At 43.3% G+C, this 20,940-nt stretch overlaps 1 protein-coding gene across 2 annotated transcripts in view; it reads left to right on the forward strand.

The window, feature by feature from the left end:
* Nucleotides 1-20,940, forward strand: part of PHEX (phosphate regulating endopeptidase homolog X-linked) — a 194,712-nt gene that overhangs the window by 83,207 nt on the left and 90,565 nt on the right. For both annotated transcript variants that reach the window (XM_036841159.1, XM_036841160.1), the window contains one exon: nucleotides 3,697-3,798. In XM_036841159.1, coding sequence (XP_036697054.1) covers nucleotides 3,697-3,798 — 102 coding nt within the window. The remainder of the gene's footprint in view (nucleotides 1-3,696; nucleotides 3,799-20,940) is intronic.

Consider the following 20,940-nt stretch of genomic DNA (forward strand, 5'->3'; position numbering starts at 1 on the left):
TAAGAGAGTAGATCTTAAAAGTTCTCATCTCAAGGGAAAAAAAATACTCAATGTTTGGTTGAAACGGAGCAAGACTCTACGGGGCCCTCCCCGGTATAAATCTTTTCCGTGTCCCGCGTTTCTTATTCGCAGGAAAAAGGCTTCAGCCTCCTTGACCTTCCCTGAGTTCCCAAGGGCAGCTTCAAACAGTTGCTAAGCAGGGAAGGGAGGGAATGCGGAAACAAAGGAGGAGGAATAAGGAGACAGCAGTGCAGCAGGGTCCTGGTTCCTCCTCAAGGAATATACATAACAATACATCTTTGAGTTCTTCTGCAGGAACTAAGGCCCCCACCCAGGTGGAGGATGGTAACTCCAGGCTGAGCACAGGATTCCTGGAGCACCGCCCTGTTACCTCACCACCAACCAATCAGAAGAAAGCCATACACCCTGGAGCCCTCACCCCAAATTTTGCCTATAAATACTTCTCCCTGAAAACTGTTGGGGAGTTCGGGGTTTTTTGAGCATGAGCCACTCGTTCTCCTTGCTCGGCCCTGCAGTAAACCTTTCTCTGCTCTAGACTCCGATGTTTCAGATTGTTTGGCCTCACTGTGTGTTGGGCACATGAACTTCTGTTTGGTAACATGGTGATGGGTATTAACTAGACTTATTATGGTGATCATTTCATAATATATACAAATATCAAATCATTATGTTGTGTACCTGAAACTAATATATGTCAATTATAACTCAATTTTTAAACATGCAAAAAAAAAAAAAAAAAAAGAAAATGGTGGCAGTATCCATCTGGTTGCCTGTGCCTGAAGCCTGGGAATTAATCCGACTGTTCCCACCCTTTCCTCACCTCCCCACATAAAATTAATCACCTGGTTCCATTGATTCAGTCACTGAATCTCTCGCAAATTAATGCACCCATTTCTTTCCATCCCTATTGCCCCTCCCTAGTTTGGGAAGATACTGTTTCTCTTTTTATGTGAAGGTGACAGGCTGGCTGATGTGTGTTGCTGCATGATGATGTTGGGGAGGAAGAAATATTCCTCTCCCCTTCTAAATTCTTCTGGCTGATCTAAGAATTTAATTGATGTGATAGAGGGTGACAGCAGAAAATCAAACAAAGTTAAGTAACATATATACATGGGAGAGACCGCGGAAAACTAAGCAACTTGCCAAAATGGCCAAAGCCCTCACTTTATATACCATCTTCAGCTAAAGACAAAAGAAGATGTTGGGGGTGAAGAGAGTCAGTTATGGGGCAATACTAGGAAAAGTGCAGTAAAGGACGGTGATTGTGATGAAGATTTAAGTCGATGACTTCTCCATTGATAGGAGTTTCTGGAGATTTAGTCATCCTCCTCTTCCAGGTACGGAGAGGGAGACACCCTTCAAATGGAGATTTACCTTACAAATGGAGATATTTCTTACAAAAGGGCAACTGCTATTTGCTTTTCAGATCCCTTCCTATGCCTGCTGTTCTCTGAAGATAACCAGCTTAAAACAATTGATATGCCAAAGAGACATATTTTAGGGTGGCAAATTTTGCTCCCCTACAGTGATGTCATAAAGACTTAGGGGTGCTGGTGACTGCAGAGGCAAAAGATCTAGGCCCTGAAGATTTCCTTGTTGTTTTAGCACCCTCCTTCTGTGGGTTTTCTGTTTGAAATGGTCACTGCTGCATCTCTCTCTGTTTTCTTCCACTTTCCTGGCATTTTCCTCTGATTTCTGAGGGACACCTCTGTTGCTCCTGGAAATTCTGACCTCACAACTGTCATTTACCTCTGAGGTCAGGTCCTGGCTCTGACCCTTCCCAGCTGAAAGAGCTGGAAGAGATCATGGACTCTCTATTTCTCTCTCTCTCTCTTTTCAAAAATATTTATTTATTTATTTGGCTGCGCCAGGTCTTAGTTGTGGCACGTGGGATCTTTGTTGCGGCGTGTGGGATCTTCGTTGCGGTATGCAGGATCTTTAGTTGTGGCATTTGGGATCTTTTAGTTGCAGCATGAGGAATCTTTAGTTGCGGCATGCAAACTCTGAGTTGCGGCATGCGAAATCTTAGTTGCGGCATGTGGGATCTAGTTCCCTGACCAGGGATCGAACCCAGGCCCCCTGCATTGGGAGTGCAGAGTCTTAGCCACTGGATCACCAGGAAAGTCCTGATCATGGACTCTCTTGACTCCTAATTTCCTTATGTGTAAAATAAGTGGCTTCCCTACACCAGTGAGTCTTCATCCTGGCTGCACATTAGAATCACCTGGAGGGGCTTTGAAACCTCCCAGTGCTCAGGCCTCACTCTGCCACAATGACATCAGCATTGTTTAAAGCTCCTCCCGCCACCCCCCAACCAGAGACCCCAGTGTACAGACAAGGTTGAGAGAACCAGTGACTTAATGATTTTAAAGGACCTTTGCTCTTCTGTCATTTCATGCCTTTATCATGCCCCAATCTCAAGTTGAGATTTCTTTTCTCTTAATGTTTTTACTAAGTTAGGAAGAAATAGCTGTGAAGTACCCCGGCCTCCATCTGCTGTTTGTTCTTATTTACATACAATGGAACCCAGCCCACTGATTTCCAGCCATTATTCCCTTACAACTGTTATTGAACTGAAAACATAGCTGAAAACTTATTAAACAGAAAAAAATCTATTTTGAGCTTTGTGCTGACAATTCATTATAGAACCAAGGAAACATCTAAATTTCTTTCCTTCTAGAATTAATGCTAAAAATGGATTTACAACTCCATAATTTCAAATGAAAATTTTCATTCTGGTGCCAAGCCTAGTATTATATTCTTTCTTGAGTGTCCTATTAGGAAAAATGAAGCATCTGTGTAGGAGAATGGAATTTCGATTGGTTTGCACCCATAGACAAGCAGAGCCTCCCCAGACTGCTCCACGTGGGCTGCTGAAGTTAAGTGTTAGCATCTCTCTCCCCCAGTCCTCTCTGCTGACCCACAGATGCTGGAAGAAAAGCCAGGGCAAACACATCATCACTGTAGGTGTGGTCTTACTCTTGGAACACTTTGAAACAGGGCTTTCAGAAGACAGTGTTTCTGTAGCAGTCCCCTTGAGACCTAACCATTTTAGACTCGAAATAGCATAAGACTTTTCTGAGCTGTCAGAGGGGAGAGAGGGGAGTAGGAAGATGACAGAGAACAGCCACGCATTTGGTTTAACCACTGGCGCTAATTTGGAGACAACTGGGGTCTTGACATAAGTGATTCATATTGAGAAGTGTCTAGGGTGCTGGCTCTCCCTGCCTGTTTCTCTGTTAACAGTATCTTTTTCAACCGTTCACTCACTTTCTTCTGCAATACCTGTCTGAAGTACACAGCCCATGCCTTTGCTTTTTTCTCTCAAGTCCTTATTAACCTATTGAAATTAGTTGCTGCAACCCTGATATGGGTGCACTAATTCAGTAGCTACGGGTAAGTTATTAGTCATAGCCTATGGCGAATTCCTTTCCTCCTGTAATCCTTTTACAACTGGGCCATCACATTGTTCTCAAGGAAAGAAATGGTTAGTTTTCTTCTAGCAATGGGGGGAAAAGGCTTTTTCCTGGGAAAAGAAATGCTGCCAGAGCATGGAGTCAAGCTTAAAGGAGCCTCTTCCCCACTGTGTTTAGCATTGGACTATTTATCGTGGCCCAGAGAAGCTTGTCTGAAGCTTCTTGGTTTTGACCTGCTTCTTTGGGTATTTCCTTATAGATGGAGGAATTGATTGAGGGTGTTCGATGGGCCTTTATTGACATGCTGGAGAAAGAAAATGAGTGGATGGATGCAGGGACAAAAAGGAAAGCCAAAGAAAAGGTAAGGATTCCTTTTGATGAAAAAAAATGACTTCCGGTTTAATGGATTTTCATGCTCCCCATTGACTGTGTAGTGGATTTTTATATTGACTGAGCTGTTGACTTCAAATGACCCCAGAGTTAGGTGTCTGTTTTGGGATGAATACAGAGATTTTATTACCAGGAGGTAAGAGAAAATAAGATCTGACTTCTTCAAACTGCGTTTTCAAACACCTTGTAATTCAGCCTTTCCTTCTCTCCTAATTGCCGTCTGTAAGAGCCACATGGCTTGCTGCCCAGCGAATTTTGCCATTAAACCATCATTGGCTATGGCAGAATGCAGAGCAGTGGGGAGCCAGGGGGAGCAGCTGGCAGAAGAGCCCTCAAGGCACAAAGAAGAAAAACCCATATTAGCTGTGTGTCCTGCTCCATGCACGATGTGTGCTAATGTCCTCAGGCAAATCCTCTACTGTAACCAAGCAGATCTACTTCCTAACCCATCATTTTGTACAAATGATCCAAATAGCATGCTTATAAACTGTAGACCAATAGTAGACCATTGCGTAGGAATACAAAAACATTTCCTAATAGAAGCGGACACTTGCTAGGCCTTGTAAAACTTTCTGGCAACAAGATAAGGGGATAAGTGAGAAAAGTATTAGCAGCCTTGCTGTTTAGAAATAAAGAATGGGACCCATCTTGAATTCTAGGTATTCTGATGGAGCTGGAGCTTGCATGGGTGGGAAACGCCTGCTACATTCTTTTTTTTTTTTTAACATCTTTATTGGAGTATAATTGCTTTACAATGGTGTGTTAGTTTCGGCTGTATAACGAAGTGAATCAGCTATACATAAACATATATCCCCATATCTCCTCTCTCTTGCATCTCTCTCCCACCCTCCCTATCCCACCCCTCTAGGTGGTCACAAAGCACCGAGCTGATCTCCCTGTGCTATGCAGCTGCTTCCCACTAGCTATCTATTTTACATTTGGTAGTGTATATATGTCCATGCCACTCTCTCACTTCCTCCCGGCTCACCCTTCCCCCTCCCCCCTCCCCGTGTCCTCAAATCCATTTTCTACGTCTGCGTCTTTATTCCTGTCCTGCCCCTAGGTTCTTCAGAACCTTTTTTTTTTTTTTAAGATTCTATATATATGTGTTAGTATACGGTATTTGTTTTTCTCTTTCTGACTTACTTCACTCTGTATGACGGACTCTAGGTCCATCCACCTCACTACAAATAACTCAATTTCGTTTCTTTTTATGGCTGAGTGATATTCCATTGTATATATGTGCCACATCTTCTTTATCCATTCGTCTGTCAGTGGACACTTAGGTTGCTTCCATGTCCTGGCTATTGTAAATAGAGCTGCAATGAACATTTTGGTACATGACTCTTTCTGAATTATGGTTTTCTCAGGGTATATGCCCAGTAGTGGGATTGCTGGGTCGTATGGTAGTTCTATTTTTAGTTTTTTAAGGAACCTCCATACTGTTCTCCATAGTGGCTGTATCAATTTATATTCCCACCAACAGTGCAAGAGAGGGTTCCCTTTTCTCCACACCCTCTCCACCATTTATTGTTTGTAGATTTTTTGATGATGGCCATTCTGACTGGTGTGAGGTGATACCTCATTGTAGTTTTGATTTGCATTTCTCTAACGATTAGTGATGTTGAGCATTCTTTCATGTGTTTGTTGGCAATCTGTATATCTTCTTTGGAGAAATGTCTATTTAGGTCTTCTGCCCATTTTTGGATTGGGTTGGTTTTTTTTTTTTGATATTGAGCTGCATGAGCTGCCTGTATATTTTGGAGATTAATCCTTTGTCAGTTGCTTTGTTTGCAAATATTTTCTCCCATTCTGAGGGTTGTCTTTTGGTCTTGTTTATGTTTTTCTTTGCTGTGCAAAAGCTTTTAAGTTTCATTCAGTCTATTTGTTATTTTTTGTTTTTATTTCCATTTCTCTAGGAGGTGGGTCAAAAAGGATCTTCCTGTGATGAATGTCGTAGAGTGTTCTGCCTATGTTTTCCTCTAAGAGTTTGATAGTGTCTGGCCTTACATTTAGGTCTTTAATCCATTTTGAGTTTATTTTTGTGTATGGAGTCAGGGAGTGTTCTAATTTCATTCTTTTACATGTAGCTGTCCGGTTTTCCCAGCACCACTTATTGAAGAGACTGTCTTTTCTCCATTGTATATTCTTGCCTCGTTTTTCAAAGATAAGGCGACCATATGTGTGTGGCTTTATTTCTGGGCTTTCTATCCTGTTCCATTGATCAATATTTCTGTTATTGTGCCAGTACCATACTGTCTTGATTACTGTAGCTTTGTAGTATAGTCTTAAGTCAGGGAGCCTGATTCCTCCAGCTCCCTTTTTCTTTCTCAAGATTGCTTTGGCTATTCAGGGTCTTTTGTGTTTCAATACAAATTGTGAAATTTTTTGTTCTTGTTCTGTGAAAAATGCCATTGGTAGTTTGATAGGGATTGCATTGAATCTGTAGATTGCTTTCGGTAGTATAGTCATTTTCACAGTGTTGATTCTTCCAATCCAAGAACATGGTATATCTCTCCATCTGTTTGTATCCTCTTTAATTTCTTTCATCAGTGTCTTATAGTTTTCTGCATACAGGTCTTTTGTCTCCCTAGGTAGGTTTATTCCTAGGTATTTTATTCTTTTTGTTGCAGTGGTAAATGGGAGTGTTTCCTTAATTTCTCTTCCAGATTTTCATCATTAGTGTATAGGAATACAAGAGATTTATGTGCCTTAATTTTATATCCTGCTACTTTACCAAATTCCTTGATTAGCTCTAGTAGTTTTCTGGTGGCATCTTTAGGATTCTCTTTGTATAGTATCATATCATCTGCAAACAGTGACAGTTTTACTTCTTCTTTTCCGATTTGGATTTCTTTTATTTCTTTTTCTTCTCTGATTGCTGTGGCCTGCTACATTCTTAATGGATGCTGCTCTTCAGCTGGGAGACTGAACTTAGGAGCATTTCTTCTTTAGAGAGGCATTTTTGAAACTTACTGATGATAGCAGTCACCTGGGGTGCCTGGACTGTGTCTAGCTTTCTGGGCTCCTCCCTAGCAAGGTCTGATTTAGTGGATTGAGGGTGCAGTCTGAACATCTGTGATTTTAACCAGTCTCCTTGGTGATTCTTATCCTTCGGCAGGCTTCGGGACCTCTGCTTAGAGTCATACTGAGTCATGCTGAGCACAAAATTTTTTGCATTATGGTCAAGGAACAAAGAGGGAGAGGGTTTTCAGAGCAGGGAAACTACTCTGTATGATACCATAATTGTGGATACATATCATTATACATTTGTCCAAACCTGTAGAACGTGCAGCACTGAGAGTGAACCATAATGTAAACTATGGACTCTGGGTGATAATGATGTGTCAATGCAGTTTCATCGATTGTAACAAATGTCCCACTCTGGTGGGGGATGTTGATAATGGGGGAGGTTGTGTATGAGTGGGGGCCGGGATTCTATAGGAACTCTGTACTTTCTGCTCAATTTTGCTGTGACCCTAAAACTGCTCTAAAAAAGTCTATTAAAGAAGAAAAGAGGTCAACATTCTGGCAATGCTTAGCCTTGTTTAATGGAGAATGTGCAGAGGTTTAGCACAGATATTTTCTAGAGCTTTAATACTCCCGAGATGGATAAGCATTGCCCTCGATATTTTTATCAGTAGACACGAAAAGACTGTTCAGTGTTTCACAGTGAGGAAAGAACTTGGGTGGCAGTGGCGGGGGTGGGGGGGGTGGTGTTGGAGGAAGACAGAGGGTAAGTTTGATTTTTTTCCCCCTTTGAGAACCTGTCAGAGCTGTCTTAAGTCATGTAAGGCACAAGCTGTTGAAGGCAGGAGCATGCGGGCTGTGATGAGAAGCTCTCCAGATGGTAGGTGAAACTTTGTGCATCAACATACTGTTGTTGTCGTTTGAATGCTTCATTTATTTGCTGGGCTAGCTTATGATATCCGGAACAGAGCATGTCTTGCACTGGGCAGTTGAGAGCCCAGCACACTGGGGGCTCTTGATCCTAGCCTGACCCCTTGTGGACTGAGGGCCACCGGTGTGGACGGTGGGGTGGAGTGGTGAGTGGTGTGTGCGTGTTATGAATGGATGGATACCAGGGGAATGCTCTGGGGACCCTAGTCATTTTTTTAAAAATTATGGCTGGTGATTACCTTAGGGGGATCTTCTGGGTTGCATAAGGGAGTGGGTGCTTTTCAGTTGGGCCTTCTAGGCAAGTAGCCATGGGTCCTTCCTGAAGGAGGATTATTCCCAGTCCTTCTAATATTAGACACATTCTTGTTTGCCCCCTGAGTTGCTCTCCAGTCTTATAAATTTTTTCAAGGAGAGCCCTCACTTTTTCTTCTAAAAGTACTCTTTGAACGCTCCACTGTCTTTGAGCTGAGTTCAACCTGCCAGGAACTCAAACTAGTTCCTCGACAGGTGCAAATATCAAAGGTAGTTGTCCTGCTGGATGTCACCAGGTTCCCTGAGTATATCTTGAATTTCAGACTTCAGAGCAGTTCCTTTTTTTTTTTTTTAAATTTAATTTTTTTTAACATCTTTATTGGAGGATAATTGCTTTACAATGGTGTGTTAGTTTCTGCTTTATAACAAAGTGAATCAGTTATACATATACATATGTCCCCATATCTCTTCCCTCTTGCATCTCCCTCCCTCCCACCCTCCCTATCCCACCCCTCTAGGTGGTCACAAAGCACCGAGCTGATCTCCCTGTGCTATGCTGCTGCTTCCCACTAGCTATCTATTTTACATTTGGTAGTGTATATATGTCCATGCCACTCTCTCACTTTGTCCCAGCTTACCCTTCCCCCTCCACGTGTCCGCAAGTCCATTCTCTAGTAGGTCTGCGTCTTTATTCCTGTCCTGCCCCTAGGTTCTTCAGAGCCATTTTTTTTTTTAAGATTCCATATATATGTGTTAGCATATGGTATTTGATTTTCTCTTTCTGACTTACTTCACTCTGTATGACAGGCTCTAGGTCCATCCATCTCACTACAAATAACTCAATTTCGTTTCTTTTTATGGCTGAGTAATGTTCCATTGTATATATGTGCCACATCTTCTTTATCCATTCATCTGTCGATGGATACTTAGGTTGCTTCCACGTCCTGGCTATTGTAAATAGAGCTGCCATGAACATTGTGGTACATGACTCTTTTTGAATTATGGTTTTCTCAGGGTATATGCCCAGTAGTGGGATTGCTGGGTCATATGGTAGTTCTATTTTTAGTTTTTTAAGGAACCTCCATACTGTTCTCCATAGTGGCTGTATCAACTTACATTCCCACCAACAGTGTTGGAGGGTTCCCTTTTCTCCACACCATCTCCAGCATTTGTTGCTTGTAGATTTTTTGGTGATGGCCATTCTGACTGGTGTGAGGTGATACCTCATTGTAGCTTTTTTTTCTTTTTTAAAATTAATTAATTTATTTTTGGCTGTGTTGGGTCTTCGTTGCTGTGCGTGGGTTTTCTCTGGTTGCGACGAGCGGGGGCTACTCTTTGTTGCAGTGCGCGGGCTTCTCATTGCGGTGGCTTCTCTCGTTCCAGAGCACGGGCTCTAGGCACGCGGGCTTCAGTAGTTGTGGCACGCAGGCTCTAGGTCTCAGGCTCAGTAGTTGTGGCACACGGGCTTAGTTGTTCTGCGGCATGTGGGATCTTCCTGCACCAGGGCTCGAACCCGTGTCCCCTGCATTGGGAGGCGGATTCTTAACCACTGCGCCACCAGGGAAGTCCCCCATTGTAGTTTTGATTTGCATTTCTCTAATGATTAGTGATGTTGAGCATCCTTTCATGTGTTTGTTGGCAATCTGTATATCTTCTTTGGAGAAATGTCTGTTGAGGTCTTCTGCCCAGTTTTGGATTGGGTTGTTTGTTTTTTTGATGTTGAGCTGCATGAGCAACTTGTATATTTTGGAGATTAATCCTTTGTCAGTGGCTTCGTTTAGAGCAGTTCCTTTAATGAGAGGTGAGAAAGAGGGAGTGTTGTCTAAGAATTTCCGGCAGTTCTCCAAGGCAAGTCGGGCTCTGGACCCCAGAAGATGTGGGTTTTCTTTTTACAAATTAAATGAACATGGAACATATAGGGTAAGATAATCAAAAGACAAAGTACAGACTGGGAAAATATTTGCAATGCATATAATTTACATATCAAAAAAAAATGAACATGGAGATCTGGAAATGACCTCTGGGTGGAGCTCATAGCACTCACAAAGACATTTAGAGAGCTGGAGGCTCTTATGCAGCTTTCTGCTATGGGGCTGTTTTTGAAAAATTATTTTTTTTCTTGCCCTTTTTCTAGGCTGTCCTTGATTTGATTGCCTTTTAATAGTCAACAAGAAAGGAGAGGCTCTGCCTAATAATTTCTTGAATCTTAGATGGAAATCTCTGACTATCTTAGGGCTTTGTCTTTCTCATACTGAGTAGCCCCTGCGTTAAGACAGGATTTGCCTGCATTTTCAGTGGAGGTGAATGATTTGCCTGCTCTTCTGGTGTGACTTGGCGCTGTTCTTAGGGCACGTGTTGTGTGCAGTATATCACCCAGGCGGAAGATTTCTCATCAGTAATAGTGCCCACACTGGGCCAGCGCTGAGTCACTTGGCAACCCATTGGGAAAGCTGGAAAAATGTTGCAATTTGTGAGGGGGAGAAGCTTTCCTTTCTCTCACAGTCAGGCTCTGGTCTGCAGCTAATTACAGTGCCTCCTAAGGGGTATTGACCTCAGCATTTCCTAGTGACCTGCCTCCTGAACAGGGAGGGTCCAGACGCGTGCAGTGGGCTGAGGCCTAACACCCTGGCTTTTGTGGTGGTTACTCCAGTCTCAGAATGGAAGCGTGGGGCTGTGGCCTTGTCGTGCTCTTTGCTAAGGGCGATTACTGTAAAAGATAAACAAGGATGCCTCTGCTTCCGTGAATGAAGGGTAGATTTGTTATCTCTATCTCCCTGCCTTTCCCCTCTCATTTCTCAGGAGGTCATGAGTAGTTTTGTGTTGTGAAACCAACAGTGTAGGTTTCGTACTGGAAATTTAGTATGGTCAAATAAGCACCAATTTTTGTTTAGGATTCTATGTTCCCTGCAAGCATATGCTCTTATTATAAACAAGCAGCAAAGGACAGGAGGCCTGTTAATTTTTTCTGGCTATCGTAGCTGTTGAATGAGTGTAAGGTGATACAAACTATTTTGGGGGGTATCTTCTAGAAGATTTGCCTTTTCCAGAACAGGGTAGGAGGGTCTCAAGGTCACTACACTACGTAATGATTGTGAGTCCTGGCAGGAAGGGATGCAGCACTGCCTTTGGCTGCCCTGGTGGTGGGAACCAGGCTTATGCTGGTGAGCTCTGTGTCAGATCAGGAGGAACTTGACTGGTGCCCAGCTGGATTCGATTCTGTAGCCAAAAGCTGGATTGTTTCTAAAATATTTGTTTGTGCTCTTTGCCCCGTGACCTTTGTTTGCCAGGCCACCCCTAGAGAAAAAGACCCTGATGGAACTCCTAGGAAGGCAGTGTCCTCAGGATGCTGTGAGTGCCTTAACCTTAGCCATAGCAGGTACAGAGGGTTCCCAAGAAGTCTGTCTCATGGTCCCATCAACATGAGCATGTGACTCCCAGGCACATGCTTTGGGCGAGGTGGGAAGAGTTTTCCTACAGAGGGCCAAACAGAAATTTAGCTCACCTCTTTGGCTTTGTCTCTGTTGGGCAGGGAAAATAACCTTTCCTTCCATCCTTCTAAGTTCTTAACTTGGGTCCATGTAAAAAAAGATAGATTAACAAGAGAAAAGCAAACAAGTTCATTAACATGTATATCTCATACACATGTGAGAGAAACTCAGAGAAATGAGTAACTCAGAGAAGTGGCTTAGAACTCCGGCTTATATGTCATCTAAACCAAAGGACAATAAATTTGTAGAGAAAGAAGAAGAAAAAGGGAAAGTAGTTTTAGACTTCCAAAAGTGGCAGATGGTGGGAATGTAAATATATGGGAAACTAGTGGTAGATAGAGGCTAGTTAGTTGTTATGTAGATTTCTCTGCTGCTGTCTCCAGGCGTATAAGGTCTAAAGTTGTCTCAGTGATTCACTTTTGTCCTCCCTCACAGAGAGGGGAGGAGGGACAACTTTGAAAATTTATGTCCTTTTAGGCAAATTGGGGGAGAGCAGGAGCTTTTCTTGTATCCACTGCTTCTCAATTGCCTTCAGCTCAAAATAATATTTATGTCAGAGAGGCATATTTTGGGGTGTAATTCTGGTTTCCTTTATCTTTAAGCTCTGCCCAGCCCTAGGTGTTGGATTTGCCCCAGGTATCCAGCATGGACCAACCATGTTGGTGTCCTGCCCACGTCTGAGCCCAGTGGTTCTCGGGGTGTGCTTCTAGACCAGCAGCAGCAGCCTCCCTGGGGACTCATTAGAGATGCAGATTTTCAGGACCACCCCGACCCGGTGAGCGGAGTGGGGGGGCACTAACTGCCCTTGCCATCACCATTTCACTGCACACCTGTCTGACTTCAGCTGCCAGCACCCGCATTTTCCCCAACAGCTTTCTGTTCCCACTGGCGCGTGCTAGGCCACTCACACAGAGGGCCCAAAGGTCCGGGAAGTGAGCACAACCCAGTGATTGCCCTAGCCCCCTCCTCCCTCGAGTGTGTTCTGCCCAGGCTCCCGGAGTTTCCCCAGTGGGGTAAGCTCTAGTCGCTCACGCTGACAGCTGGCTCCATAAGATACCCTTTGCTGACTGCCTGTCTTTCTCTGCTCACCTCCCCAGCCCCCTCCCAGTGTTTGGTGTCTCGTTCACGTCCCAGATGAACTGCTTGCACTCCAGTCCTTGTCTCGGATCTGTACCTGGGGGCTCCCCAACTAGGACACAGCCTCTGGGGTGTGACTTTTCCCATCCTTCCTCTCCTTAAGGTGACAATGCATTTCACTGCATCTGGATGCTAGCACCGCTTCAGCAAATTCAATTCCACAGACTTTTCCAGAACCAACAGCGTGCCAGGTACTGGGCTAGGAGCTGCATGTTCAGAGATGATCAGTTGCAGTCCCTTTTCTACAGGGGTTTTCACACTGCTAGGAGAGCACAGCGGTGATACGGATTCTGAGAAGATGAGGGGAAGTCTTAATGTGATGGAGACACAGACTGGTCCTGGGGTTCTAGAGGAGGAAGCCTGTAAGGAGCCCAGACACCCTGTGTGAGGGCACCCGACTTGGGGTGCCCACTCTGCCACCTCTTCCTTGTCAGAGCCCTTGTCCCTGCAGCCTGTGAGCATGGCTTCTTGCTCTTCCTTACTTATTAATCCCAACAACTTTGCATCCAGCTGTCACTTTCCCTTGGTACCTTCACTTCTGCTTCATCTCACGTATTGCTTTTAAATTGCTTTGTAGAAGAAAAGAAAGGGAAGGGCTTGTGTCAAACTGTGTCCTGCCCTTGCCTGTGACAGATTCAAGCCTGTTTGTGTAGGTGCTTAAGAGTGCAGTCACCCCAGTTCCTGCATCCACTCCAGCGCTCACCTAGGAACACACAGGGACTGACAAAATAGCCTGTGAACCATCTTTCAGGCTCCCCGCCGCTCCCTCTGGATCTCCGGCTCACACTTGCCGCCATCTTGAGCTTGCTGGCACTCTCTGGCTCCGTGTCTCCCCGTCTCTCTCACACGCACAGACAGGCCAAGGTAGTGGCCTTCACACTTGTATCTCCTCTCCCTCACTGACCCCAACAGGAAGTACAGTACAGAAGCTTACAGACTCTGGAGAAAGACTGCCTGGGCTCAGAGCCAGTGTCTACCACTTATTAGCTGTATGACCCTTTGGAAATTACTTCACCTTTCTGACCCTCAGTTTTCACATCTGTAAAATGGTGAGATTAGTATGTACCTCAGAGATTTTTTATGAGGAGTTATATACTTCAGGTATTTAGAAGAGCGCCTGGAGCGTGAGAAAGCCTCTCCAAGTGTGTTCAGCTGTTTCTTCCAAACTGTTGTCCTGTGCAGGAGGGGAGACTTTGGCCGCACTGACTGGTGAGAGATGCTAAGTGAGGTTCTGTGTGTCTGGGTCATTGTGTTTTCCTCTGGGCTAGGAAGGTAGATGACATAAGACCACAGTCTCTGAGGTCCCTCTTAGCCTTTAGGTGCTTTGATGCTTTTTGTCAGAACACTGTCCTTCTCCTTATATATCACCCCCGCCCCACCCCTGCAGGGCAGCCCCTCCTGAGAGGGTGATGGGAGGGGGGGTACCTTGCTTTTCTCTGTGGAGTTTGGATTTTCTTGTTTTAAGCCAATTCAGTGTTATCTTTGTGATATACCTTTTAAATACAAAAGCAAATATTTGGTGTAAGTAGCAGTTTGCTGCACATAGTTATCAGAGGCATATTATACCTGATACCTTGTTGGAGTGAGGTTACTTTAATCAAGTTTCGGTGTTCTACATAGAGCCTCAAGGAAATGTTGTTTGGGGCAGTGTTATAGGTCATTGGTTCTCATACTCGAGGTGCATTGGCACCATCTGGAGGGCTTGTTAAAACATAGATTGCCAGGCCTCACCCCCCAGAGCTTCTGAGTCAGTAGCTCTGAGGTGGGGCCTGGGAATTTACATATCTGACAAGTTCTTGGCGATGCTGTTGGTCTGAGGCCAACACTTTGAGAGCTCCGGGTTATTAGCGGTGAAAGCTCCCTTACACCAAGGTTGTATTGCTTGAACTAGCTGATGTTTATTAAGTGACTACTTCCCTTACCCCTTACAGGAATTCCTTACAGGAGCCCCTGTTCACCATCTCTCACGGGGGAGTGCCCTGAGTGACTGCTGGGACGCCCACAACCCAACCAGGCCACCCACCATTGTTGCTCCAGCTGCTAAAAAGCCCTTCTTGTTACAGATCCAAAGGCTCCTTCTTGGTCACTTCCACCCCTTGACTCCATGTCTGTCCCCAGGAACTATGCAGAATATATCTTCCACATAAAAGTCCTTCCAGTATTTGAAGATGTTTAAATGTTTTTCTATTTCAGACAAAACATCTCTAATGTTCCTCATTAAATTAACAGGCATTATATGCCAGGCTAGATGTTCTAAATGCTTTACAAATATTAACTACATCAATGCCATGATATCTGTGTGAGGTTGGTCAAATCGTTTCATTTGGCAGATGAGAAAACTGTAGCACAGAGAGGGCAAGCAGGCTTGCTCAAGGTCACACAGTCAGTAGGCGGAAGAGCTGGGACTTAATCCCTGGCAGTCTGGTTTCAGAGTCTGTGCTTTCATCCGCAGTGCCAGTGGGTCTCTTAAGTGTGGCCCTCAGACCAGCAGCATCGGCATCACCTAGGAACTAGCTAAAAGTGCAGCTTCTTGGCCCCATCCCAGATCTATAGAATTAGAAACTCTGGGAGGAGACCCAAGAATCTGCATTTTAATAAGCCCTCTGGGTGACTCTGATGCCGCCAAAGTGTGGGAATCACTGCTTTCCTGCTGCGGTTCTGTTGCCTCATCCTGCTGGCTGCTCTCCAGGTTTTCAACATCTTTTTTTAAAGCTCAAGTTCAAAGCTGAACACAGTATTCTAGACATAGTCCAACTCACACAGCACAATGGGAATATTATTACTGCCTTTGTTTTGCATACAAATTATTTTAGAAATCCGAAGTTTATATTATGGCTATCTTTTCTCCTCAGCCATGTCACTGTTGGCTCATAACGAATTTACAGTCAGTTAATTTCTAGGTCTTTTTTTTAATCCCACAGGAACTGTCAGTAAGCCCTGTTGCTCCAGTCGTAAACTTGGCATTTCATTTAAACCCCCATCCCAGAACTTCACATTAATTCTTAATAAAAATCCATCTAGCTTTGGTCATGGCTCTGATTTTAAAAAAGTATATGTTTCTGGATCTCCTGTGTGTTTATTAGTTTCGCTACAAAAATCTATGCTCATTAAAGAAAATCTCCAAGGTAGAGTATAAAAGTAGAAAGAAAAAAAATCATTACTAGTCCCATCACCCAAACATAACCACTGCTAACATTTCGATGTATTACTTTGTTTTTTCCCCTATACGTAGGCTTGAATAATCCTGTATATATAAACTTGATTCCTTCTTTTTTCTCTTTTATATTTTAAACATTTCTCCTCTTACTACATAATCTTTTTTTTTTTTAAATAAATTTATTTATTTTTTTACTTTTGGCTGCATTAGGTCTTCGTTGCTGCGCGCGGGCTTTCTCTAGTTGCGGCGAGTGGGGGCTACTCTTCATTGCGGTGCGCAGGCTTCTCATTGTGGTGGCTTCTCTTGTTGTGGAGCACCAGCTCTAGGCATGCGGGCTCAGTAATTGTGGCACTCAGGCTCAGTAGTTGTGGCTTGCGGGCTCTAGAGCGCAGGCTCAGTAGTTGTGGCGCACGGGCTTAGTTGCACCGCGGCATTTGGGATCTTCCCAGACCAGGGCTCGTACCCGTGTCCCCTGCATTGGCAGGCGGATTCTTAACCACTGCGCCACCAGGGAAGTCCCTACTACATAGTCTTTATAAAAGAATTTTCACTGTTATTGCGTAGTCTTCCCGTGATTATACAGGAGATTACTTAATCATTTCTCCATAGTTGGGTATTTAGGTTGTGCTATTATTGATATTACTATGATAAACATCTTGTGCATAGTGCTTCCCCCCCAAATTTAGGACTAATTCCATAGAATGGCATCTCAAAAGACCTTTAAAAATCTCAAGTCTGTCATTCAGTGTCTCCACCTTTATATCATTCGTAATTTGATGAGTCCACTTTTTTTTTTTGTCCATGCCGCACAGCTTGCAGGATCTTAGTTCCCCAACCAGGAATTGAACCTGGGGCCATGGCAGTGAAAGCACTGAGTCCTAACCACTGGACTTCCCAGGGAAGTCCCAGATAAATCCACTGTTTGGTTTGATTGTTTTTCTGGGTTATTAATGAGCATGCTCACACAGTAGAACTGGAATCTCCCTATTGGCTCATCCTTTGGAGATTCCTTCCAGATTTATCTATTGAGCAGATTCATGGAGAACCTGCCCTGTGACAGGTCTTTTGTTAGATGCCTAGCAATTCACTAACCAGTGGATTTTTAGTCCAGTTATTCTACTTTGAACAACTTCATGGAACTGTAATCTGATTTATCCATTTTGCCTGCAAGGAGATCATTAGACATTTAGCAGTGCCTTGATATGATCCAGTTACACTATATTTAGGGTGTTCCTTGATTTTCTAATTTATTGTTCTATTTAAAAAGTGGGAACTTGAGGGAATTGAACATTCCTTGGGTTCCCATTCTTTCTAAGGTCCTGTGTTATCCTCACTGGAGATTACATTATTCCATGGGTTATAGCCAGCTATTCAGACTCCCAAACCAGAGATCTCAATTTTACTTCCCAGCCAACTGGAAGCACTCGAATCCTGTTGAGTCTTTCTTCCAAAAAGCTTTCAAATCTTTACCATTTCTGTTTCATAGTTCTTTCCTCCCCTAGCTTCTCCTCCTTTTTTCCTTTTTTTATTGAGGTAGAATTCACATAACATAAAATGAAGCAGTTTAAAATGTACAGTTCAGCGGCGCTGCCTACTTCTACAGTGTTGTGCAGCCGCCACCTTTGTCCAGTCCCAGAGCACTGTCATCATCCTAAAGGAAGCTTCATACCCATTAAGCATCACCCCTCATTCCTTCCTTCCTTCCCCCAGCTTCAGGCAACCACCAACCTGCCTTCTGTCTGTGAATTCACCTATTCTGGCTGTTTCATATAAATGCAATCATAGACAGTGTGACCTTTTGTGTCTGGCTTCTTTCACTTGGCATGATGTCTTCTAGATTCATCCATGTTGTAACGTACATCCTCTCATTCTTTTTAGTCCATTTCTCCACTTATAGTCTTGGAAAGAGAAAAACAAACCATTTTAGAATTTCTGATAGTGAGGTCTTTCCTGTCTTCTCTGAACTTTTGAAATAGCATCATAGTGTTTATTTATAACTAAAAAACTGTACCCCCAAAATACAGATTACTGCATTGAACTGACCCCTGTAAGGGAAGAACTGTGGTCGCTGGTTCACTCTTGTGTGCTCAGAATCCAACATGGCTTCCCTTCTTTGGCCACTGGGCAGACCTTAGTAAGAATCACGGCTCCACCAAGCACATAGGCAAGATGCATATTTTGGGGGCCTCAGTTTCCTTACCCATGAAATGAGAACAAATATACTACTGTTTTCACAGAGTGTTTGGGAGGATTTAAACAAGTAATGTATGTCCAGTGACTAGCAAAGAGCAAATGCTCAGTATTAGTAAGATGACATGTTCATTTTCCCCAAGTTTCCTCTTATTTCTCCTCACCAAATGACATAATGCTTCATGAAAGTCTCCTAAAATTGGGAGAGAAAAGCTGATGCCAATTACATTAGTTTCTTTGGGGTGGAGGTACAAAATGGACTTTTGTTAACGTTCACTTTGTTCAATTTTTTTTTTTAACATCTTTATTGGAGTATAATTGCTTTACAATGGTGTGTTAGTTTCTGCTGTATAACAAAGTGAATCAGCTATACATATACATATATCCCCATATCTCTTCCCTCTTGCGTCTCCCTCCCACCCTCCCCATCCCACCCCTCTAGGTGGTCACAAAGCACTGAGCTGATCTCCCTGTGCTATGCAGCTGCTTCCCACTAGCTATCTGTTTTACATTTGGCAGTGTATATATGTCCATGCCACTCTCTCACTTCGTCCCAGCTTACCCTTCCCCCTCCCCGTGTCCGCAAGTCCATTCTCTAGTAGGTCTGCGTCTTTATTCCCGTCCTGTCCCTAGGTTCTTCATGACCATTTTTTTTTTTAGATTCCATATATATGTGTTAGCGTATGGTATTTGTTTTCCTCTTTCTGACTTAATTCACTCTGTATGACAGACTCTATGTCCATCCACCTCACTACAAATAACTCAGTTTCGTTTCTTTTTATGGCTGAGTAATATTCCATTGTATATATGTGCCACATCTTCTTTATCCATTCATCTGTCGATGGACACTTAGGTTGCTTCCATGTCCTGGCTATTGTAAATAGAGCTGCCATGAACATTGTGGTACATGACTCTTTTTGAATTATGGTTTCCTCAGTGTATATGCCCAGTAGTGGGATTGCTGGGTCGTATGGTAGTTCTATTTTTAGTTTTTTAAGGAACCTCCATGCTGTTCTCCATAGCGGCTGTATCAATTTACATTCCCACCAACAGTGCAAGAGGGTTCCCTTTTCTCCACACCCTCTCCAGCATTTATTGTTTGTAGATTTTTTGATGATGGCCATTCTGTTCAATATTTTAAAACATGTTGTTATGGAAATTTTTAAATGTACACAAAAGTGTACGTAACAAACCCACAAGTTCTTATTACCCAGCCTCACCAGTGAGCAATCTTTGCTGTTTTGATTTCATCTTTTCCCCACCCCACCTGCTTTTATGCTGGAGAATTCTCAAGCTCATGTCAGATATCATTTTTTTTTAATAAATTTATTTTATTTTGTTTATTTTTGGCTGCATTGGGTCTTCGTTGCTGCATGTGGGCTTTCTCTAGTTGCAGTGAGCGGGGGCTACTGTTCGTTGCGGTGCGCAGGCTTCTTCTTGCGGTGGCTTCTCTTTTCGTGGAGCATGGGCTCTAGGCGCGCGGGCTTCAGTAGTTGTGGCACGCGGGCTCAGTAGTTGTGGCTCGCGGGCTCTAGGGCGCAGGCTCAGTAGTTGTGGCGCATGGGCTTCATTGCTCCACGGCATGTGGGATCTTCCCGGACCAGGGCTCTAACCCGTGTCCCCTGCATTGGCAGGTGGATTCTTAACCACTGCGCCACCAGGGAAGTCCCGTCAGATATCATTTTACTATAAACATTTCATTATGTATCTTCAACAGTTAAGGATTAAAAAAAAAAAACCAACTAACCACAGTACCCTTAACATACCCATCAATATTAACAGCAATACCTGTATTCTGTCTGCTTTCTGTAATTATCTGAAAAATGTTTGTTTATTTTTTTTAGACAGTTGGTTCAAATTGGTATCCAAACAAGGTGTACATATTGCAGTTAATAGGTCTGTCTTTTAAGGCTTTAAAAGTTTTAAGAGCACCCCTCCCCTTTTATCCATGAAATTTATTTGTTCAAGAAATTGTGCCATTTGTCTGGTAGAATTTTCAGCACTGCTGATTTGGCTGATGATATACTATTGTTGTCTTTTAACATGTTCTTCTGTCCCTCACATTTTCCGTATATTGGTAGTTCAGCCTAGAGGTTTGATTAGATTCAGGTTCAATTTTCTTTTGGCATAAAGATGTCATGGGCAGTGCTGTGTGCTTCCTGTGCAGCCCTCCAAGAGGCACATGGTGCTGTGTTGTCCCACTTCCACTGAAAATGTTGATTAGTGGGTTCAGGTGTTCTCAGACTGATCCTTCCCTTTTAACTTACCCATCAACCTTTCACCATAGGCCGTGGTCCTCTTTCTTGACTGTGCCTTCATATCACCCCCGGGGAGCTTAAAACATCCAAATGCTCCGGCCACACCCCAGACCAATGACATCAGACTTTCTGGGGATGAGACCCAGGCATCAGTATTTAAAGTTCCCCAGGAGATAGAAATATGCAGCCAGGGTTGAAAACTACTCTTTTAATCGTTTAAGCAGTCATTGATAATATATTGCATAGATACATGAGGTCATTAGGGATTGCAACGGGTGATTTTCTAGTTCTATCATTCTTTCTGCGTATATTAGTTGGAATATTTCTATAAAAAAGTATCTTCTCTCATAAACCACTTGATTACGCTGACATACAGCTTATACTGATATAAACTGCTGAAAGGCAGCATAAATGTCTTTTTATTTATTGATTTTCACAATGAGTTGGTGCCCTAGTACTTCCAAAGGTACCAAAGCAGTTTGGTTTTTAAATATCATGATAAACTCAGGGAATTTTATGTATTTGATTTGTTTAGATTCATTACAATCATCATTATTTTTTAGCTCAAATTGTCCCATATTGGCCAACCTGAGGCTCTTCCGTTAGGGAATTTTGACATGACTCTAGTTGTCTCTGACAGCATCTTTGCTCCCTGACACAACAAGATATCCTCTTTAATGTTTGACTTCGATTGAATCACAGACTGTTTTGAAGAGTTTATAAATCATTGC

The sequence above is a fragment of the Balaenoptera musculus genome, chromosome X (assembly GCF_009873245.2).
Source record: "Balaenoptera musculus isolate JJ_BM4_2016_0621 chromosome X, mBalMus1.pri.v3, whole genome shotgun sequence".
NCBI classification, from domain to species: domain Eukaryota; kingdom Metazoa; phylum Chordata; class Mammalia; order Artiodactyla; family Balaenopteridae; genus Balaenoptera; species Balaenoptera musculus.